The 24,186-nt window shown below is 43.7% G+C and overlaps 1 protein-coding gene across 2 annotated transcripts in view; it reads left to right on the top strand.

The window, feature by feature from the left end:
- DPP6 (dipeptidyl peptidase like 6) overlaps positions 1 to 13,530 on the top strand; it is a 612,774-nt gene extending 599,244 nt beyond the window's left edge. For both annotated transcript variants that reach the window (XM_074986299.1, XM_074986298.1), the window contains 7 exons: positions 1,817 to 2,011; positions 4,041 to 4,095; positions 5,901 to 6,006; positions 9,806 to 9,864; positions 11,792 to 11,864; positions 11,980 to 12,053; positions 13,071 to 13,530. In XM_074986299.1, coding sequence (XP_074842400.1) covers positions 1,817 to 2,011; positions 4,041 to 4,095; positions 5,901 to 6,006; positions 9,806 to 9,864; positions 11,792 to 11,864; positions 11,980 to 12,053; positions 13,071 to 13,217 — 709 coding nt within the window. In that variant the 3' untranslated portion in view covers positions 13,218 to 13,530. The remainder of the gene's footprint in view (positions 1 to 1,816; positions 2,012 to 4,040; positions 4,096 to 5,900; positions 6,007 to 9,805; positions 9,865 to 11,791; positions 11,865 to 11,979; positions 12,054 to 13,070) is intronic.
- Positions 13,531 to 24,186: the final 10,656 nt, after the last annotated feature.

Here is a 24,186-nt window from a genome sequence, read left to right as displayed (position 1 = left end):
CCAGAGCTAAACTATTATTAAAGTCAGTTTTTTTAGGTCGGTTTTCTTTTGTAATTTGCCTTTTCCTTGTATCAGTTTTAAACAATAGAGACATCAGGGCTACATCTACACTGGCACAAAACTTCAAAATGGCCATGCAAATGGCCAAATCGAAGATTACTAATGAGGCACTGAAATGCATATTCAGTGCCTCATTAGCATGCTGCCGGCTCTTCGAAATTGCCGTGTTTTGCTCCCATGCGGCTCGTCAGCTGATAGGAATAAGGGGGTGTCAAAGTTGGTGAGGGTCTTTTTGAAAAGGACCCCCATTTGGACAAGCCATGTGGGAGCAAAACACACCAATTTTGAAGAGCTGCAGCTGGCGGCATGCTAATGAGGTGCTGAATATGCATTTCAGCACCTCATTAGTAATTTTTGATTTGGCCATTTGCAAGGCCATTTTGAAGTTTTGTGCCAGTGTAGGCATGGCCCAGGTGACACTCCTGCAGGAAAGGAAGGTTATGACGGGTGACAGGAGTCTAATGACTCAAAGGCTTACTTCCCCCAACTTTCTGCAGTGCTTCTAGGCTAAGCCCTTCCAGTTATCATCTGCCAGTAAACCCCTCAAGAATTCAGTCTTCTGGAAGAGGTATTCTGGAATAGCTTGTTCTGAAATAGTGCAGTTACCCACAAAATGCATTTCAAAATAGTGCTCAGCTATTTTGAAATTGCACATCTACACACAATAGAGACTATTTCAAAATGGAGCCATTGGATGCACTATGGCTTATTTTGAAATACGCTCTATTCCCTGTCTACACAGCCCCTATTTCAAAATGCCTGTTTTGAAATAGGTGCTATTTCTCATACAATGGCTATGTCTACACTAGCACCCTCTTTCGAAAGGGGAATGCTAATGAGACACTTAGGGATATGCTAATGAGGTAGTGCAATGAATATGCAGTGCGTCATTAGCATAATGGCAGCTGTAGCACTTTGAAAGTGCCACTTTCAATTGCACACGGCTCATCTACACGGGGTCCTTTTTGAAAGGACCCTGCACACTTCGAAATCCCCTTAATCCTATTTGGTTATAGGAATAAGGGGATTTTGAAGTTTTCAGGTCCTTTGGAAAAGGACCCCGTCTAGATGAGCCTTGCGCGATTGAAAGCGGCACTTTCAAAGTGCCACTTCTGCCATTATGCTAATGAGGCACTGCATATTCATTGCAGTGCCTCATTAGCATATCTTGAAGTGTCTCATTAGCATCCTCCTTTCAAAAGGGGGGTGCTAGTGTAGACATAGCCAATGAGGTTTACCAATTTCGAAATAAGGCATCCACTATTTAGAAATATTTCAAAATAGCAGTTGCATTGTGTAGACACTTGCATAGTTATTTCAAAATAGCAGCTGCTATTTCAAAACAACTTTGCTGTGTAGACATACCTGTCTATGTGTAACCTCAGAGGCAATGAAATCACTGATGGGGAGAGTGAAGTCTCTGCTCTACAGCCTTAGCTGAGAAGCCTCTGGGTCTTAGCTCATGCTGCAGTGGTATATGGCTTTAATCCCTAAGGTCACAGATTCATTTCCTACTACTGACGACCTGCTTCCTTTGGCCTTATTTGTACTAAAATAGATTAGATAACTTTCTCGTGATAAAAAATTGGTGTCACCTTATAATGCATGTAGCACCGGTGCAAACTCATTGTCAAAAGGAGACACTACATAGACATTTTTAAAAAAGATTATGTGCCGTAAATGTCCTGGTCTTCAGCACCCTTGGCATTGTTCCATTAACCATGAATAAAATAGCTTGTATCTCTTCTTGTTTTAGTGACGGAACACCTGGCAGCCAGAGTGTAACAGAAAAGTTTCAAGTGACCTGGGAAAGCGTGCTAGTCAGCTCGCACAATGCAATTGTGATGAAGTTTGATGGCCGTGGCAGTGGATTCCAAGGCACTAAGTTGTTACATGAAGTTAAAAGAAGATTGGTCCTTCTGGAAGAGAAGGATCAGTTGGAAGCTGTCCGGTGAATGACACTAACCTGATTGAATTTAAAATTGCAATGTGTTCTCAAAGGCCCTGCAACTGTATCTGGACTTTAGAAAAAAATACTTTAAGGCCCTGATCCTGCAAAGCAAACTGTGTCATTGGGACCCCACTAAAGTCAATGGGCATTTGTGAAGTAGGGGGTGGGAAAAGTCTGCCAACGCAATTCTCTTCTAGGATCAGGGTCTCCGTGAGAAGGAGTCTTGTTCATCTGGTCACCTTGCTCACCTGCTGCAACAACAGCTGGCCTTTTGTTATTTTTAAAGTCAGTTGATAATTTTATCTCTTTAGGTACCACTCAGCGATGAATCTTCTTCTATTTGAATGCTGTTGTGTTGAGATAAATTGAAAATACAAACACACTCCTGTATATTTCAATATGGGGAGTAAAATGTCAGCTAAATAACAATTCTGTGTATCCAAAAACCGTTTTTTCTGACATTAACAATAACAGAGAGTGAAAGAAAGGGCTTACCTTTGTAAAGTTCAAGGGTCTGTTTCAAAATATTTGGGGAAGAGAGAGAAGGAAGAATATTCGAAAAATGTTTGGGTTCAGTTGACGGCCCATTCAGTTATTAAGGGAAGGAACCATTTGAATTACACAGAGGTGCAGCAAAACCATCAATGTAATACATGCAATGTGACTACAGCAATAACATAACCTATAGGAATGGTGGTACAATGTCATTATGATGCTAATTTGGTTGAAAACAACACGTAATTGGTCTCTAAGGAAGCAGGCACACATATGGATGATTGTAGCTAGTGTTTATTATAGTAAATACATGATCAGTATTTATTAAGGCTAATAATCTGCCATCAATATGGTGGATTAAGATGTTTAAAGACCAACAGAAAGAAGTTTTAAATTAATTTTTGAAGGACTATAGTAAGTATAACTAGGAACGTTTCTGAAAAACAAACGTTTTGCTTCCATTATTAGTCTTACAAATAACTTTAAATGATTTATTTGCTTGCTGCAATTTGTTGCCCAGGTAGAGTCTTTCACTAATTTAAATATTTAAACATTGTTGAATGATGCTATTTGTTCCCTGCTTATGTTCAAGTCCTCTCCCCACTACTGCTATCACTGTAGGACCACTGCAGACACAGAAGAATTAACTGGATTCTCTGCTTCCCTGTTCATCAGCATCGTTCTGATTTCAGCTATTGTGCCACCAGAAATAAATAGCAGAAGGGCAGAGCACCGCTTGATTCTCAATGCCTGGATAATTTTACAGTGCGAGCAGCTGGGAAAAAAAAATCTGTCTTCTGACTTGTAAAGGGAAGACTTTTTTACATTGAAGTCATTCCTAGACAATAAAAATGGGACTCTGTATACTTTGTAGAGTTACCGTTCTAAGTAAATACTGCCTTTAGAATGACATCGGAACCATGTACAAGTAACAGTTTTGTCATTGGTTCTACCAGTAATATATTGTGCTTCCACCGATTCAATCAAAATTAACATAGGTTACATTATACCTGGTACATTTCTTGGCTCACAGGAGGCGGGTGCTGTATGAGGTAACTGGAATGTTCCATATCAGGCTAGGGGTTAAAAGAGCAAGAACAAATCAAATAGAAAGTGACACAAAAGCAGTAGCCATCAAAGTGAATTTGGATTGTCCTACACAGTGCTTTTTCTGTGCCAGTATGGGATCCCCTGGGACTGGGAGCCAGCAGGGGAGTGGAGCCTCACTGGTAGCGCCAACCCCAGGGAGCTGGCCAGGCTCAGAGGAACCCCAGCAGCCCTGGGGCTGGGATCCCCAATGGCATCCCCACAGCAAGAACCCTGCCGGGGTGTGGGGGAGGGTCAGCTGAGTACCAGCTCTTCTTTTGTTACAAAAAAAAATTAAAAAATCACTAATTCTCTTGTGGCTTGGGGAATCTGACCATCCTAAACTCACGCTGATAAAATCTTCAAGCTACACGATGCTATCATATTCCATGTACGTAACCATGTCTTCTTTCAACTGAACTATTTCTCATCTGTTTCATATTTTTAGGACAATGTTGAAAGAACACTACATTGATAAAATGCGAGTTGCTGTATTTGGGAAGGTAAAATTTTCCTATGATCCCTGCCTTCTGTTAGAGTTTACTGATGTGTTTACTTATATATTTGCATTTGATCTTGATTTATTGAGCATATCTCTGGTTTTATGAGAGATGCTGCTTGTTTCTTGGAGATTCTCCCTGTGTCTACACGAGCCCCTTCCTTTCAGAAGGGGCATGTTAATGCGCAGGTTTGAAAGATACTAATGAAGTGCTCCCATGAATATGCAGCACCTCGTTAGCATAATGACGGCTGTGGCAATTTGAAAGTGCGGCTTTTTGAATCGCGCACTGCCTGTGGAGACGGGGACCTTCCAGAAGGACCCCCCCCCAGTTTTTGAAAGCCCCCTCTTCCTATCTGGTGATGCAAGAATCTGGTTTTAAAATATTGCTATTTTATTAACTCTGTGGGGCTGTGGCACTGGGTTAGAATCCTGTTCTCAGTTCATTAGTCTGTATATTGAAAACACCTCTGCCCTCATGCACATGGGCATATATAATGCTAGTGATTAAGTGGGTTGTACCCATGAAAGCTCATTAGCTAATAAATAAAATTGTTAGTCTTAAAGGTGCTACAGGACTGCTTGTTTTGGTAATGCTAGCAGGTTTGCCAGAACACAACACCCTGTGTCCCAGTGCATCTCACTTAGCTGCCAGCCCATTAATTATGAAGCAGAGTTGAATAGTTTTTATCTAAATGAACACTCTGCTCCTCTGTAACTTAGCCTGGTGTTTTGTGTCATCTAAAGAGTGGTGGGCAGAATCCGTGTACATTTAACACCCAGGCTAAGGCATTATCTTGTATTAATTCAGCTCAACTTACAGCTAATCCCCACTGAGCCACAGCCAGGTCTCAAGATATGTCTGAACTTCAGTCAAGGATGTGTCTGCAGCACTTGGAGACAGCGATAGACAAGCTTGCTTTGAGCTGCTGGCTAAAACAGCAGTGCATCTCCAGCAGCATGGACCCGGTGGGGTGTGATAGCCCATGCTTCAGCCCATGTTAGCAAGCTAGCTAGATCAAAGCAAGCTCGGGTATGCCTGCACATGCTGCAAGCACACCTCTGATTGCTGTGTGGACATACCCTTAAATCAGGGGTGGGGAACCCCCAGCCCACGGGCTGAATCCAGATGGCAGGTTGTCTAAATCTGGACCCAGGGGATTGGGGCTCCCCTCTATGGCATCTAACATGCGGCAGGGTGGAGGGTTTAGAGTCATATCAGGCAAGCCAGGGCTGCATCCAGACCATGGGCTCTGCCAGGATTCAGGGGACAGGAAGTGGCTCTGGGCACCACTACTGCTTGCTGCTGTTCCTCCAGTGTGGGGACTAGAGGGAGGAGGAGCAGCACCAGCCTTGGCAGCCTGCCTGGAGGCTTCATACCACCACTCTAATTGGCCAGAATTCTGGCCAATCAAAGCAGTGGAGGGGGGGCTTGGTAGCTGAGGGAGTGGGAGCAGAGCCATGTGTGTCTGCAAGTGAGCAGGTAAGCTGATTTATCTGCATATCAGTGGCCCCTGACCGAAAAAAGATTCCCCTCCCCCCACTGCATTCTGGGCAGACAGACATTTCTTTGTTGCATGTCTGTATGATGAGGTTGGCATCTCTAGGTACAACACAAATCAATGTTAACAGAGACTGAACAGTCTTTGTCCTAAGCCACCCCAGGGCCTGCCTCTGCTACCCATTAACACAGCATTGCATCGCTTCAGGATGGCCACTGTTCTTGCTGAAGCTGTGTGAGGTGACTGCTTTGGTGCTCACCATTTTTACATTCTCACCAACACGTGTGGCTGTCTCTCTGAATTCTAGGATTACGGGGGCTATCTGAGTGCTTTCATTCTTCCAGCTGGTGAAGAGAATCAAGTGTTCACATGCGGAGCTGCTCTTTCTCCATTGACAGATCTGAAATTATATGGTAAGCACCACAAAATAACAGCTCCCTACTGCAACCGACAGTCCCACCCTCTCTTTACTAGGTCTCCCTTCTCTTTGTTTTTTTTAAATCTTGCCTCTGATTTTCCTGGTGTCCACAATAAGGCCTCAGCTGGGAGGCTCCTTCAGGTAGGGACCCAGTGTCCTCCTGGATGTTATACCACACACTGAGCATACATGAAATAAAGAATAACCATGGTAGTAACTGCAAAATTCCATTGCAACACCCCAGTCATTCTAGAAACTTACCCATAGTAGCATAGCTGGAATCATAGAAGTGGGAAGGATCTCAAGAGGTAATCTAGTTCAGTCCCCTGCACTTGCAGCAGGATTGATGAGAACATTACTGACACGTGTTTGTCTAACCTGCTCTTAAAAATCACAACTGGTAGAGATTCCACAACCTGCCTAGGTGATTATTCCAGTGCTTAACCACTGTGGCCGTGTCTACACTAGCCCCAAACTTCGAAATGGCCACGCAAATGGCCATTTCGAAGTTTACTAATGAAGCGCTGAAATGCATATTCAGCACTTCATTAGCATGCGGGCGGCTGCGGCACTTCGAAATTGCCGCGCCTCGCCGCCGCGCGGCTCATCCCGACAGGGCCCCTTTTCGAAAGGACCCCGCCTACTTCAAAGTCCCCTTATTGCCATCTGCTCACAGGAATAAGGGGACTTCGAAGTAGGTGGGGTCCTTTCGAAAAGCAGCCCCGTAGGGACAAGCCGTGCGGCGGTGAGGCGCATCAATTTCGAAGTGCTGCAGCCGCCCGCATGCTAATGAAGCGCTGAATATGCATTTCAGCGCTTTATTAGTAAACTTCAAAATGGCCATTTGCGTGGCCATTTCGAAGTTTGGGGCTAGTGTAGACGTAGCCCCTGACAGGAAGATTTTCCAAATGTTCAACCCAAACTGCCCTTGCTGTAATTTAAATCCATTGATCCTTGTCCTATCTTCAGAGGTTAACAAGAAACATTTTTGTCCTCCTTATAATAACCTCTTAGGTAATTTAAAACTGTTATCATGTCCCCCTTCAGTCTTCTCTCTTTCAGACTAACCAAACCCAATAATATAAATTTTTCCTCATAGTTCGTGTTTTCTAGGACTTTAATCACTTTTGTTGCTCTTCTCTGGACTTTTTCAATTTGTCCACACCTTTCCTGAAATGTGGTGCTCAGAACTGGGCACAGTTCTCCATGTAAGGCCTAATCAGCACAGAACAAACGAAAGAATTACTGCTCCTGTCTTGCTGTTTCGATTGGTCTTTTTTTTTTTTTTTGGCAACATGTGACATTCTTGCCTAGTATTTAACTTGTGATCCCGTGTGACCCCCAGATCCCTTTCTGCTGTACTTCTTCCTAGGTAGCCATTTCTTATTCTGTAATTATGAAACTGATTATTTGCATTTGTCCTTGCTGAACTGCATTCTCTTTACTTCAGACCATCCTTCCAGTTTGTCCAGATCAGTCTGAACTTTAATTCTGTTCTCCACAGCATTTGCTGCCCCTCTCAGCTTGGTATCGTCCACAGACTTTCATGTGTATCCTCTACAGTACTATCTATATCATTGCTGAAAATATGGAACAGAAGTAGACCCAGAACTGATCCCGACTGGACCTGACTTGATATGCCTCCCTCCAGCTTGACTGTGAACCACTGATAACTGCTCCCTGGGAATGGTTTTCCAGTCTGTTATGCACCCACCTTGTAGTAGCTCCATCTGGGTCATATTTCCCTAGTTCATTTAAGAGAAGGTCATGTGAGACTTACTAGTCTCAGTAGTTTAACTGAAGTTGAGATATACCACATCTACTCACCTATCCACAGGGTTTGTTATCCTGACAGAGAAGATGTTAGGTTGGTGTGACCTGATTTGTTCTTGACAAGTCCATGATCACCATTCTTTGTCACCAGACAAATGTGTATAAACAAATACAGCAACTGCCCTTTTATCCATCACTTATCAACCACCAAGCTCAATAAACTGGCATTCTTGATCTGCGTAGAAAGTCTGGTTTACAGTGTGGTTGCTGTTGGGCCAGCAAAAGCCTGGGATGTGGGAGGGGATGAGAGCACGCTCTGCGAGGGAGTTTGGGTCCGGGAAGGGGCACTGGGTGTCGGATGGAGGGGTGCTCACTGCCAGCAGCCTCCATAATTGGCTTCCCATTCCTGCTGCTACTAGTGGAAGCACAGCCAGTTGGCTCTGCAGGCATACTGCCTCCATCCCCTCTCCCAGAGTGCTGACTCCTTACCTCCTGGGCCCATTGTCCAGGAACTACAGCCAGTGAGAGCTGCAGGGGGCAGCACCGGCAGGTGGAGGCAGTCTGCCAGCTTGCCGTAGAGCTACCTAGCCATTCCTCTACCAGAGCAACAGAGAGGTGGAGCTGTAGCCAGAGGCCTCCAGAGGTGAATGCCTGCCCCTCAGCTGGGCTCCCTGAGCCCTTCCCATGCCAAGCCCCCTACCAGATCCTGTGTTCTGCAGCCATTGCCACGCTCCCACATTCCAACCCCCCACCCCCCCGTCTCAGTTAACTGGCTTTTCTAATTTACTACCCAGATAAAAGAGCTTTTACTGTGCATGCCAATATGTGATAAACAAAACCCAGACACTTTTCAAAAAGGTTTGGTCAGCATTAGACAGCACCAGGGCCTGGGCTCCAAGCTCCTTCACCCTGTTTTATGTTATGCTAGGTTTTTAAGCTAGGGCTAGGTTTTTAAGCAGCTTCTGTCGGTTTGTGCAATTAGACCCCTTTGCCTAGGTTGCAATCTCCTGTTCTGATGGGGAGTTTGGCCATGTTTTAAATGAAGGGTTTTGAATAAGGTCTAAATCGAGATTCACCAGCCCAGTTCAATGCATGCACAAACCCTCTGGATGTTCAGTGCCTCACTGGGGACTCTCAGAGGCCCTTGCTCATGTGGAAGGCCTTGTAGGCTCTGGGCTTCATTCATTAATGTCACACCTGCTGGGTCTGCAAATTCTCCCTGTTGCTTGTATCAGTCCCCTTGGAAATTCAAAACTGAACTCGTCTTCCAGAGGCCTAATATTCCCACCATCATTTGCAAAGGGCTGTTCCAATTCAGCCAAAGAGAAACTGATCTAAGGTCACCTGCTAGCCTCTCGCATCAAAGTACCTCCAAGGGGCCACTACCCCAGTCTAACCCAGTGACCTCAATTTTCCTCCTAGCTGCTAGAAGGCACAGCAGCCCTCCCTCCATTCACTCCGTGGCTGGCCACTCAATGGGACTCTTGCTTTGCACTGGTGTAAATCAGGAGTAGCTCCATTAAAAGCAACTTGCTACACCTGCTTTCATGCCCCTGCAACTTCACTGAAGCCAATGACAATTTTCCCATTGACTTTAGCTGCCGATGGGTCAGCCATTCGGTGAAAGCAGAACAGAAATGGTATACCTTTGTAGCTCTCAATATCTTTCAATTGCATTCAGAAATCAATAGCATGGCCCTCCTGTGACTAATTTAATTTCTCTCTATATACCTTGATGAGGAAAGGCCATGTGGCATAGTGAATCGTATACCAGTGTTATGTTACAAAGGTTTGGCGTTACAAATGTGTTTTTACTCATCTTAGAACTCCATTTTCTCCATCATTGTTTTTACAGCCTGAGGCATTAATTCTGGCCAAGTTTCTAAAACCAGACAAAAACAAGAGGCTCTAAAACATTTCTCATTTAAGGAAAGCTGAATCAGAAAATGTGCCTTTTGTTTTTGGAATGGACTGCACTGGCATGAAGATGGACCAATACATTTTCTTTGTTTCTTTTCAAGCTTCTGCCTTTTCTGAACGGTATTTGGGACTGCATGGCATTGATAACAGAGCATATGAGGTAATTGCATGGAATTAAGAACAGAGCTTCAAGATTGTAATCTACTCTTTAACCCTATCTTATTATGTATAATGTGGAAGGGTGGGTGTGTGGGGGCACATACAAAAAAAAAAACCCGCATCTGAGAGCAGAAAAAAGGTCTTTGTTTGAAAGTTATTTTGTCTTTAAATCTGCAGACTGAGTAGCTGTTTTTGTTTCCTTGAAATTCACAGTAAGGTAATTAATAGTCTTGTCATTCATTAATCCACAAGCCGCCCCGCTAATGTAGGTAGGTATTATTAGCGCCATTTAGAGGTGGACAATCTGCGGCAGGAAAGTTAAGTGACTTGCCCATGGCCATAAGAGAAAGCAGTGTCAAAGCATTGATTAGCACTCTCTTTTAGTGCTCAGCCCATTAGATCATGCACTTTTATTTACAGTCTGTTCAAAGTCCTTTTAACATTTCACTCAAGGTCAAGCTGCGAATGGTGGTAAGCACAGAATTGATATTTCAGAACTGTGATGCTTGAGTTGGTGGTTACCAGAACTCTGGGCTGTTGTCCACTAGGGTTTGAAACTGCAGCTAGCTCCTTGTTATAATGTTAGTGCTCAGAGTGTGAGGGATGCTCGGTGGGTGGCAACGATTCTGTTATGCTGAAGAAACTAGAAAAGAGTAGCTATAGGGAGGGAAAGGGTCACTAAGATTTGTCTGTAAAGTCCTGAAAATTAGTGCTAACCCTGAATCCAGCCAGGTGAGATGGAGTTTGCAAGACAACTATCACTGGCATTTGAAATAATTGTCCACTTCACAACATCGAAAAAACAGCCAGAGCCCCTTAGGAGAAAGGTGAAATTTCACCTGCCTTCTTAGGCCAAGGTAGATTTTTTTTTCTTGAAAATTGAAGGCAAATCAAACCGAGTGAAAGGGTTACCAAACCGATCAATTTGGATGTAGTTCAAAACAGGTTGGCTATTTGTTTTAGAAGGCTGGTTTTAGTAAGTGCAGGTACTTTTGATTAGTTTGGGAACGGAACTGTTTAGCTCTTAAATGTGATTTCATCCATCTGTGGAACACTGTATTATGGCCAACTGACAGCACCCAGACACTGATGCTTCCTAAGTACCACAACCATGCACACTCTGGGAGACAAGGAGCTCAAAACAGCTGTTTCCTGAGCCATGGAACTAGGATGTAGAATTTAGAAAGATTGCATGGCTCAATGTCTGATGCCGACTTTATAAGCCATCTTATTCTACTTGAGGCAGTGTTATAACAGAAGGAGCAGCATGCAGAGAACTAGATGAGAACCAGGAGATAAAGGTCTGTGTGGAAGGATGTTCCCTGCTGAGTTATCTTTGTCCTGTGTATACTTACCTGCTAGTTTTCTGTTGTTCCTTCCTCCTTCTTCCATTGCTGCTTGATAACTCCCTTTACGGATTAAAATGCAAATTATGGCAAACACAGAGTCATCTGTTTAGGACCGAACTGTTTAGTGACTTCTGCCTGGGTAAGGTTATGAGGAACATGGGCTAACAACATCTTACAAGAGAATCTTGTATCTTAATTGTAGCTTATGTTGCTAAATATATTTCACCATGACAGTGCTGATCATCAAGTTATGAGTTTTCAGATGATATCTTACAAAGGTATTTTGTGCAAAGATTATTACAATAGTATGTAGGGTGTGACATAACACCCAGCATATATTGTTGAGGCAGGATTGATCATGAAGGTCAGGAAAAAGATTAGAAAAATGGACAACACCATTCCTCCTCCATTCTGCTGCTGTCATGATTCAAACTGCCAAGAGTGAGAGTTGAAGTGGTATCAGTCTGCTATTCTAGTGGTCAAATATCAAAGAGAGTTAAGTGCTCCTTCGCTTTGTAAATAGAAATCACTAATTTCTGGCACAATGCTTAATCTTACCTGAAACTTTTATTTTCACAGATCACCAAATTAGCACATAGAATCTCATTACTGAAAGATCAAAAGTTTTTGATCATTCATGCCACAGCTGATGGTAAGTTAATTCACTGTTTTAGTGTGATACATTTTGTATTTTATGATGTGCTTTGATTTTTTTTCTTAATTAAATTTGCCACCTTTATGCATTCATTGATTTTTTGATTTTGCAGAAAAAATCCATTTCCAGCACTCTGCAGACCTTATTACACACCTAATTAGGGCAAAAGCTAATTACAGCTTGCAGGTACAGTATGTGTTTGTTTCCTTTTGTCGTACTTAACCATTCTTTTTTCACTTTGAACAGAAAACAGATGTTGTAAAGTAAACTTGAGAAATCCCTCATGATGTATAAAATACAATATACAAATACAAATGGAATAGCAGTTCTAAGTTATGTGTACATTACATAGTTACTCTCTTTCTGGGTCGCTCTACACAGCAAAACTATTTTGAAATAACAACTGTTATTTTGAAATATCTATCCTAGCATATACACAATGCAAATGCTATTTTGAAATAGCTTCAAAATAGCAGTTGGCCTATTTCGAAATATGCCTGTTTTGAAATAGGTACTGTTAAGATAGGCCGTGGCTACACTAGCCCCTGCCTTTCAAAAGGGGGATGCTAATGAGCCACTTCAGCAGATGCTCATCAGGCGCTGCCATGAGCATGCAGTGCCTCATTAGCAAAATGGCAGCCACGCTCGTTTCAAAAGTGCCACTTTCAGAACTCATGCTGCTTGTGTAGCTAGGGGCCTTTCAAAAGGACCCCTCAGAGTTCAAAATCCCCTTCTTCCCATTTGGTTTTGGCAACTTTGAGACCTGACTGGTACCAAATGCGAGAATTTGTTGGATGACAAGAGGTTGATATTGTCTAGTGAATTACCAACACTTCCACTGCTGACTGGCCTCTTAGAAGACATTTAGGGGCAAATTACAGCTAAATAATAGCATAGAACACTGAGAGCCAGGAGTGGTGGCTGGAAACAAGCTTTATGGACCATGGGAAACTTGGCCACACCCATAAGTGGTCATCTGGCTAACGACAGGCATGCTGGATTATGGAGTTTGTAGGACGAGAGAGTTCCGGAATAGAGAGGGTCAACCTCTAGTGCTTATATTGACATTTATTAGCCAGACCTGGGCCTGAGTTGCAGAGGTCAACTCTTCAACGGCCCCAGATGTTCAGATATGTGATTGTAGTTCAGGCCTGTCTCTAATCTAACATGCAGCTACTCACAGTCTCCTTGGTTTCTTTGCAGATATACCCTGACGAAAGCCATTACTTTAACAGTGAAGCAATTGAGCAACACTTGTACAAGTCCCTTGTCAATTTCTTTGTGGAATGTTTCAAAATTCAGGACAAACTCCCAGTAGTCACACTGAAAGAGGACGAGGAGGAGGATTAACCTTTTTGGTTCGTGCTAAGCACAAAGCTGTTCTTTATAACAATATGCAACTGAATCGTTTTCCTGGAGAAAGAAATGTTATGTTGTTAGCATGTATTTAAACAAAACAGAAAGCAGCTTGCCTGCTTTACTGACAGCAACTCCTTCCTGAATGGAAGAACATTAAGCATGATGAACTCAGCAGAAACTGCTGTCTGACGTGAATCCATCACAAACATCACCACTTTCTTTGCCACAAAATGACTTTTGGAGTAAAGGGCTTTCAAGAAATTGGACTTGAAGGACCACCCCAAGAATCCACCAGAGGACTAGAAGGTTAAATGGCCCTTTTGAATTCAAAAAATGAAGTAGTAGCCATGAAATGCATCATCTCTAAAAGGATTACCATAGCATCTCGTTGTGTCAGATAAAACTTAATAAATGAGAAGATTATAGCACAATTATTTTAAAGGTACTGATTCATACATATTTGCTTGGTCTCCCCCATGTTTACAAGATTCATCATTGCTATGGGGCATACAGATTCTAATTACACAAAATGTCACTGTAGTTACTCTCATTTAATTAATCTCATGTAATTAATTACTATTGTATGTTGCTTTTACCTGTTTGTCTTTACATTTGGTCTCATGGTCACCGTATCAGCTTCACAACTGATTCTGAATGTGGAAAAAAATATGCATTGACATAACTAACCAAGTGTTTTCCAATTGGTAGTTCATGATATGGGGTGGGGGGGCGGTCAGAGAAGTCCATCAGGGAAAGGGGTAGTGCAGAGTCTTAAATTTTGCTATAAAGTAAAACAAAGAAAATCTTTGTTCTTTCCTTCCCTGCATGTCCTAACCCTTCAGTTATTGTCTGATAACCTTTCCCTCCGAGTGCGCATATTCTGGGGATGTTCAAAGGCTTACATTATATAGAAGACCATATTCAATGGTGTCTGCTGCTCTTCGAATCTGTAAATTTAGGCGTAGCTTGATACAGTTTTAATATTTTAAAGTAAGTGTAAGAGGGTTGCAAACGTCTGTTACTTTGAATAAGCAGTCACCAATGAAAAGTTTGAGAACCAATGATCTACATTATGGTAGCGGGAGTTTGTACTGGATACTTGGCAGATCATCTTGTGAAGCATTAAAAAAGAAAATCAATTTGGACAGATTTATGTCACATGCTGTTTGCAGCTTTCTTTTGATTTTGGATTCCAAGTCAATGATTATCACATTTCACTTTTAGTTATGTCTTCTTTGTTGTAGGAAGTTTGTAAAATCAGAGCATCTGTGCTCAAATTGTACTGGTCTTTCCAGGGGTGGACAACAATGTTGAAAAACCCCATCTGAAAATCTTTCAAATCTCAGAAATCATTCATTCAGCCCCAGTTACCATATCATAAATATTTTGGCTGGTGTTGTTCCTTGTAAGATATTCTGACCAAATGTACAATCGGTATTAATAGTGTATATTTCATTTTGTTATATATAAAGGAATGTAAGTCAGTTATTTGTCTGGTCTCCAATCCAATATTAGTCTTGTGTTGAACATGCATGCTATAGCCTTCCTTTGCTGATCAGGACTTTCTAGAAGAACTAGCTTGGAACTCTATCAATTAATGTGATTTCTTTTCTTGTTTTGACAATATAAACGTCAGCGCAGGTTTCTACATTTTTACACAGTATTGTGGGTAAACTCACATCCTGACAGCAATGATGATGTATCCATTGTGTTCTTTAATGTATCAATTTTTTTTTTAATTTTAATCTCTAATCTTTGACTGTTGGTTGTAATTAGACCATCATGGACACTAATCTGGTAAATCACAGAAACAATCTAGTTTGGTTTGGGGAGTTTTGTTTAATTTACAGTGCATTGGCATTTTGCAAACTGGAACTACAGTATAAATCTGCTTTACCCAGCAATATGCCAATGGACAATGCAACTGCTGGGTGTCCAGGTTTTGCTACACTAAATGAGCTCAAAAGTCTGAAATGATCTGGATCGGAAAACTGTCAAATCTGTTCTGTCTTCGATCTTTTCTCAGAGGACATATAGGATGTGGCATGGTAGTGTTTGTTCATCCATGGAATAAAACATTATTTTACCACTCTGCTTGCTTTTTTTTGTTTTGTTGGACCGGGTAGTTTTTTTGTTGTTGTTGTTGTTGTTGCTTTTTTCTTTTTTTAGTTAGATGCTTTAGTAATAGTTACCATACATGTGATTTCTAACTGAATTGGAACCCAGCTGAACAGGCGTAATATCTTGTGTGTTTGCAGAAAACCAGTAACTGAATGCATCACTCTAACAAGTAAGTGCAATTTCTGAGGAAGATATGAAGAGCGGTATAATGTGTTCAGTGCAAAATAACTTCCTATTGTGAGGGCCTCTGTTACTCAGCCACCAACAGTGCCTTTCGTGGTACATTCTCTTTCTCTCACAGAGGTCATCAGCACCCTTTCTAGCATCCACGCCCACTAACCTGTGTGCCACCTCGGTGCTTGCTTGTAGTTGAATGGCAAAGCTCTTGTCAAGGTCATTTGCCAGCATTCTAAACTGGGGAAGCTTGGTCAATGGACTCTTAACATCAAACAAAGCAAGTTGCAAAGAAGACCACAAAAGAGATTTAATTCTTTCACCTCTTGCACTAGAAACAAAGCAGTTTTCAGGTTAAGTGAAAGATATGAGTGTAATGTGCTATTCCAGCACTGATTTCCTGTGTGATTATGGGCAAGTTGCCTGTGTGTCTGTTAAAAGTTAAAAACAAAAAATATATAAACGGGAGGTAAACACATCTCCTGGAATTGGAAGGAACCTTGAGAGGTCATCTAGTCTAGTCCCCTGCCTTCTTGGGAGGGGCAAGCACCATCCCTAGCATCTATTTGCCCCAATTCCTAAATGGCCTTTTCCCAGGATTGCAGTTACAACCCTGGGTTTAGCAAACCAATATTCAAACTGAACTGTTGTTCCCCCTGCAAGGCCAGTAAAATGGGACTAATACCCGTTGCTACTTGGTATTGAATGCCTTGATTACTAAGGAAGGGCTATATTTTCTTCAAATATTGTCTATACCCTCTCTCACATTGCGAAAGGAAGATTTATTGGCATACACTCTGGAATAAATTAGAGAATTTTCTCCAATCACAAGCTTTAGTTACCTTCCCACCCTCTTACGTACACACAAATGTCACATGCTGCCCTCCACCTCAGGCTGCTACTTCAAGGGAGTTTGGGATCTGCACCCCCAGAACTCATCATTCCAACAGATGATTTTTTTCCCTATTATCCCATTAAAAGTTGAGGGTCAGGGAATTGCTCCTGGACTAATTAGCCAGTATACATTATGGGATGGAAGACACATTTTAAAATGGTGGCTTGCTGATTGTTCAGGCCTCAACTCAGAACAATGGGATACTAGCTGAGTCACAGTGCTGGGCCCTAAACGCTGAAGGAGCATAACAAGCAGATTTTTGCACTAAACCAAGGTAATGTAATTTAAAATCACTGAAACCAGCAACTCGGGCCTCGTGAAGACTTGTCGTTGCTATGGGCCGAAGGAGTCCAGCTGTATAAATTATTGCTGGACTTGCACTACTCTTTAACTAACCTTATGTATTTAGTTGCTATGGTACTGGCTTACTGAGGTGAGAAATGACCCTCAGTTAGATGGCCTCTTTGGCTGGCTGGAACACAATAACTCTTGAAGTGCCTCTGGTTAATTTTAAACATCCAGCAATGGCTGGATTAAGTAGAAGCTGATTAGCTTAGGGAAAAAAAGGGACAGGAACGCCTGCCGGCTGGTTAGCAAACACAGCTGTTCCCGTCTGTAACTGTCTATAGGGCAGAGACCCAGCTGCTGGCAGCCGGGATACAACTCACTCCCACCCCACAATGTGTCTGCGCTAGTCATCCTCCTACAGCTGAACATGGTGACGCCCTGAATGCCTTACCGCCCAGACGGAAAGACAAGCAATAAGAGCTGGGGGGTGGGGAATGGTCGCACATGCAGAGCCCCAGCTCTGAGGGGAGAGAGTGGTGCACTGTTATGGAGGAAGACGGGGAGGCATACAGCTCCTCCCTGAAGGATGAGAATGGGGGAAAGGGCCATGGCTACTCAACTGTCCTGTGGCAGAGGAGAGCAGGGCAGCCACACACAAGAGGAAACAAGGCTGAATTAACCTTTTGTGGGCCTGGTATGAAACACATGTAGCTCCCTATGCTGCCAGTGTGCCCCTCCCCAGTCGCGGGGGGGGGAAGCAGGGGGCGCTGACACACCACACAGTTCTCCCCACAACAGTACCCATCACCTTATGTAACCCCCATATACACACCCCAACCAAGAGGTCTCCCCCACCCCCCACACTGACACAAAGCCACTACAGTACCGCCACCATGCCCCCCCTCACCCTGGTGCCCCACTCTTGGGTAATAACCCCTGCTCTGCACACACCAGGGCTCCTCCCACCTGAGGGCCAATTGGCCCAGAGCAGCTCTTGGGCCCAAAAAAGCCCATCACAAACCACCTGCCATGACCAGGCTGTGGGGCGTCCAGGCAAGCAGGGCAGAGCACCTGGCTGTTGTGGGGGGAAGGGGGAGGGAAGCGATGAAAGCATTGGCCTGGGGCCTCTCTGCCGCCAGGTATGTGAGGAACCACTGTGCTACACACACACACACACACACACAGAGCTGGACAGGCGGGCAAAGAGTCAGGTGGCACAGCTTGCAGCCAATACCACCTCATTGAGGCCAAAGCTGGCTGCAAAAAAAAAGTAGTCACAAAATTGGACGACTGGGCCACACAATGGCAAATGATACTGTATACTGGCATTAAAAATGTAAGTCCAGCTCCATATAAAAAAATGATGGTGGGAGCAAGAGGGGGGCACGGTGCTAAAGAAGCTGAATTTTTCAAAAATATCTTCACTGAACATCTGCAAAGTTTATTGCAGATATTCATCTTCCCTATTCTGGGCCTCCAGGATTACTGAGATCAGCACTTTGGGGTTCTGAACCCGGTCTTGTGCCTTTTTAAAACGGAAACAACACGCCAGTAGGTGTAGCTGCAACACAAGGGCTTCTACTGTAACAGCTGATGGGAGACAGCCACTACATTCAACTAAGTTTTAAGTTACTTCATTTACAGCATTGCTTCTGAGGTATGGGGCGGGGGGCTCAGTGTGCAGCCTGCCCCCAGGAGAGAGGAAAACCCCCAGCCCTTTCTGACTGCAGCTGCCTGGGTCCAAGTGAAAAGTGCCCATCCATGGCTGTGAGAGAGGCATCAGACACCAATGGGTGCTGAGCCCACTGTTATTGATGATGATGGTGGTGCTGCAGGTGCAGCCAGGGGAATGGTGCATGTCCCCCCAAATGGGGGAGAGACAGACACAGAGAAACTCGGTGACCTATGCAGTATCAGGCTGTCCATTTTGCCACCTCTGCTCCCTGCTGACACCCTGGGGTTATAGCTGTTCCTGGCTTCAACTCTTGCTCCCTGCTGTGGTCATTATACACTATAACTGTTCCTCTGGCCAGGAACCTCCTGTTCTAAGTTGAGAAACGCTCAAAGTCCAGGCAGCTCCCGTTGGCTTGGCACAGCCAAACCCTTACCTGTCTTTAAGCGATGCTGAATGGAAGCCTCATGCCAAATTTGGGGTAGATCTTGAACGGAACGATGGAGAGACAGACACACAAACTGCCATGTATCAAAATGGCTATGAAGTGCTTTCTTCCCTCCCCATCATAACACCTTTACAACTTGACCCTCCGCTGCATTGACCTACCACCACTCCCATTGGGTGCTGTGCTACCCTGCGTAGCTGTGTGTGGTAAGCAACACCAGGCCTCATGTAGCTGAGATCCAGCAGCCTGCAGTGTACCACTGCCCCCTTTAGTGAGCAGCCATGGCCCCTACCACAGGTGAGTAGCGAAAAGGACCAGAACACACGTTTTCCGTGTTCTGGGAGGGGAGAAGGAAAATTGGCTAGAGGCCATCAGGCAGCCCCTCCAGTGTCCACCCCAAGTTGCTCAGCTCATGTCAATGGGGTCCTGCTGGCTTTTTGGCTCCTGGAAGTTAGAGGAGCTTGGCAGTTCCCTGTTAAATTCCCACTTACATAAACCCTCAGGTTTGTCCCCATAAGCCTCCCCACCCCCCTGCCACCTGCTTGGCCATTCCCAAGTAGCGAATGCTTTCTCCAGGCCTTGGTCACACTTTTTCAGGACAAGTCATGGGCCACTGCCAACACTCTCTTGCCAGAAACAGCAGCTTCCCATGACAACAATGAGCAGCTCAAGTATCACCAGCTATGCTGGCCCTTGCTAGCCCACAGCCCTCCTGCCCTGAAGCTGCCTTGCTGCTGAATGCACAATGAGCCCCCCCCCCACTCCCGACACCCTGCCTGCACCAATGAGGCACTACATTTTTAGTAATTCTGATCCACCACAACAAGCGAGTGGCAGCCCGCAGTGCCAGCAACCAGGCATTGCTGCACCCACACAGCCATGCTGACTTAGTGAGAGCCTGATCATGCACCGAACTGCTATTGCAGCTACAGCCTAGCATGTCTTGGGACATTAGCCAAGCCCATAGCCACTTGGAATGGCCTGGATAACATGGTACTGTGCAAGGGATTAAAAGGCTGTGAACATAGATACACAGCTACAACTGAACCAGTGGGACTGCAGCTCAGTTAGACACGACTTTTGAGGTAGCACCTTCATTGATGCACAAGACTTTATCCTGAATACCGACAATAGCCCAGCGCGGCAGCAAACTAGGATCACTTAACAGGACGCAGTAAATGACTTGATGAGACATTTAAGCCTGGGTTATACACAGTGTTGGTTAGCGGGTGTGGGTTTTTTTAAAAAAATGTAAACCATTAGATGGCTAAAAGCCTTTGTGTGGATGCAATTATACCAGCACAGTGCTGTCTTAGAGCAACATTGCTTATTTGTGTCACCCTACAAGCCTGCGTGATCCTGGCATAAACACTGCCATCCCAGTAGACCTGTGGCATTCCAGGGTTGGACGATGTATTGCTTTAACTACATAAGCATATGCATAAGTGTGCGTTTAGCTAAGCTCTCACACAGCCAGCACGTCAGTCCCTTTGGCATAGAATCATAGAATGCTAAGACTGGAAGGGGCATTGAGAGGTCATTGAGTCGAGCTCCCTCCCCTCATGGCAGGACCAAGTACATGCCAGCTGGTTGTGGTAAGATGCCGTTTAGTAAACTAATGGTTTCTGCTAATGTGGTTGGTGTGGCTTCTGCCAATGGCTGGGGTTGGGCAGCAAATGTTTAAGACTGTTATAAAAAGACCATTCAATAAAATTCTGGCCTGGCCCCATCGATCAGCATGGCCAGGTAGCAGAAACTATTTCAGATAAAATATTGCTTTCTGGACACAGTAGCACACTGGAGTGAGGGCCAGACATGGCTGTGATGGGAGAGTGTGTGCAGTATGGCCCGACAAAACACAAGCACAAACCATGCACTGAGCTAAACCATGTGTCACCTTTTAACTTTAATGTGGAATCTAAATTAAAAAGAGAAAAGGTGCATCTTCTTGGTGCGGAGCACGGGCGACACATTGCTTTCGGTGTACTGAGATGTATTCCTTTATGCTCCCTGGCATGAACACAAAAGACATACATTTCTCATGTTCGCAGCAGTTGTTGTCAAGGTCCTGAAATGTAATTTGTGTTGAGCAGCCACAGGTAATTTGAACTGACGTGCAATTTATCTTGAGGTTTGGCAACTGGGTTATATGAACTTTAAAACAGCTACTGCCTCCTGTAGGACAGCATTCTAAAACTATTAACTGATCACCTGCAAAAATAACCCAAAACAAAATTCAAATTTCATGACTCCTCTGCTTGAGATTCAATGAACTCCAAGAGAAACTAGCACAGCAGACCCAATAGTCCAGCAAAGCATACTCTGTTACCACAGCTCATAGAAAAGCCTCTCTGGCTGTGCCTACACTAGCTCCCAACTTCGAAGGGAGCATGGTAAGTAGGATGTTGGGAGATTATTAATGAAGTGCTGCGGCCAAACTGCCAGTACTTTGAAGTGCCTGGGCAACTTCGAAGTCCCTTTAGTCCTCAAAGTACTGGCGGGTGAGCTGTGGCTACACACAAGCCAGCACTTTGAAGTTTATTACCCCCAACACCCTAATTACTATCCTCCCTTCAAAGTAGCGAGCTAGTGTAGACACAGTCTCTGACATACAGGGTCTCAGTCTGCTACTTAATACTACCCCATTGGCTCATCCATTTGCCAATCAAAAGCCACCTCAATAAGGAAGAATCAGCCCCCAAAACTTTTAAGCCAATCCCATCCTTTTGCCACTTTAAAAAAGGGTTTCCCATGAGAAGGCACCAACTTTCAAAAAAGTTGTCTTTCGAGGCAATGGGGGATGGCAGGGAGACATTGCCACTTTTATCATTTACAGGTTTGCTTATCAGCCTGCCAAATTATTGAGCTCCGTGACATCCCCCATTGTCATGTTTCAGCAACTGTTTTGAAAGAGAGACATGGGAGAATCTATCTAAGAGGGTTTAAACAGTAAGTAAATATTAATTACAAGAAAATATTAATGTAAACAAAATCTCCAGCTTTGTTACAACATCCTTGTGATGATGATAACCAAAGGATTTAAATGTTTGTTCTTATGGATTGATTTGTTACACTTTTCCCCTGACAGGACAGCTTCTGAGTGGTGGGATGACACCTGCTGCTTCAAAATGTTTTTTTCTCATTTCCAGGATCAATCAGGCATGTGACATGCATACTGGGGCGGGGGGGGGGGGGTGGCGGGGGGCGCTATTCTGCATTGATATGAGTTTGCAAAGGAAAATATTTTGGTCAATGAAATAGCATCTGCCCAGTGAATAAAATGTTGAATAAAGAGTTTTAACGTAGGGCAGCCTGGTTGGTTAATGAACTAGAAGAAGGGAAAATGTTGGGCAGCTCAGAGAACATGTACTGTACGTATGTATGTACACTATATCATGCTTTGAAAACCACATCAGAGTTTGTGCAATTTCCAGCTTAATCCTGGGATTCAGCTATAAAGGCAATTGTCTGCTATGAGAACATCTATTCCCCTGTGCCAGCACAACAGCCTGTAATCCTGAAATATAGACGCAGCATGTCATTTTAAGGTCTACAGAGTGAAGAAGAAATTAAAATACTCTGTCAGATCTCAGGGACTGGAGTTTAAACCTTCAAGCAAGGTCTATTAAGTCCAGTAATAGGCACCAGGCGTACTCTGTGCCACAATGGAAGTAAAATGAAATGAATGGTATATCATAGGCCTGAAAACTCTGGAAGTAATAGGTATCACACTGGGCTCACTGCATTGGCTAATGCATAATTTATCTGGTTTCATAAATATCAAAACACACCTCAGCTGTTAGTGCTTCAGCTCAGAACTGGCAAATAGACTTTCAATTATTCAGTAGCTCATCTTACAGAACCAATTGACTCCTCCAAGGTTGCATTGTTAGAAAGTATCAATTACATGAGCATTGCACGGACATGACCCCCACACCAGTTCTAGCAGCACCTCATGTAAGGTGCAATGGTGAAAGCGCAAAAGTTGCTTATTCTTGTAAAAAAACATTCTACTGAGTCATCATCAACAACAACACAGGCTCAGCGCCTGTTGGTGTCTGATGCCTCCCTCACTATTTCCTTCCATCATTTCCTGTCCAGTGCGGAGTGGGTTTGTTTCTGTAGACTAGCTCCTCACCAATCATCTACCCATTCTCTGCGGGGTCTGCCTCTCTGATTTGAACCGTCCATTATGCCAAATACCACAGTCTTGATTTTTCGTTCGTCATTCATTCTGCAAATATGCCCAAATAGTTGTAGCATCCATTGTATAACCTTCTGCAGTAGGTTGTCTTTCAGATGTATCTTCCTATATAATTTCTTTTTGGTGAGCTTCTGCATCCATCCTATTTTCAGGATCTTTTTATAACTATGCTCGAACACCAGTATTCCTCTCTTCAAATCTTTCATTATCACCCATGTCTCACATCAGTACAACATGATGCTGAATACACATGTTTTCAAGATGCTCAGCCTCATTCTTTAGCTAATTGCTTTGCTTTTCCAGATCTTAATCCTGCTGAGTGGGCTTGCAAAAAATCTGCAAAAATCTTGGTTGCAATGCACCAGCACAAACCAAAGGAACCTCATCCAGGGAACTTTCTAAGGAAGTTTTTAAGGGATCTCTGCAGTAAGGTCTAGCTTTAAAGTACCTGAGACAGCATTGCTATTCATGGTTGGTCATGTCTTTCCAGTGTTTTTATTGAAATTATAATTGTGGTTATCCAGTATGTTGTCATTCTTGGCAGTGTTTCCACCACTTTTGGGAAGATTTGGATGCTTGGGGTTATAGAAGTGCCTAAAACAAGGCCTGCCAATAATGATTGATTGGTTATCCGAGGTCAGGGTTTTGCTCACCATATCACACGGTTATGAACACACAAACACCAGCTCCTCCACTTCCATTTGAACATTTCTGATCATTCACTGTGTATGTATAACTGTTCTGCATCTACATTGCCATGGCCCTTCACCTCATTGAGGGCAAGCTTCTTGTTGGCATGTAGATTGTCTATAGAATGAACAGAAAGGTTTTCAATCTCAACTGGCTGAAGGTGAAAGCAAGACCGCCATGACCTCAGTCATGGAGTTCCTGTAAGCAGATGACAACAAAGTCATCATACTCCTCTCCCTGTGGACAGTTCCATTTAAAAGTGGCTACTAGTTTTGAATACCCAGTTTGAGACAAGTTGGGCCTGACTTCCTGAGGCATTGCCCACCCACAGCTCCTTCTGACTTCATTTAGAGTTGTGGATGCTCTTTCTCCCATAGGCCTTCAGACTATCTTGTGTGTCTTTGCTGAAGCATGTGAGAATCTCAGCCTCACAATGAAGATCAAAAAGACCAAGGTGCTTCACCAATC

The sequence above is a fragment of the Carettochelys insculpta genome, chromosome 2 (genome assembly GCF_033958435.1).
Source record: "Carettochelys insculpta isolate YL-2023 chromosome 2, ASM3395843v1, whole genome shotgun sequence".
NCBI classification, from domain to species: domain Eukaryota; kingdom Metazoa; phylum Chordata; order Testudines; family Carettochelyidae; genus Carettochelys; species Carettochelys insculpta.
This window is presented reverse-complemented; position numbering and strand designations above follow the sequence as displayed.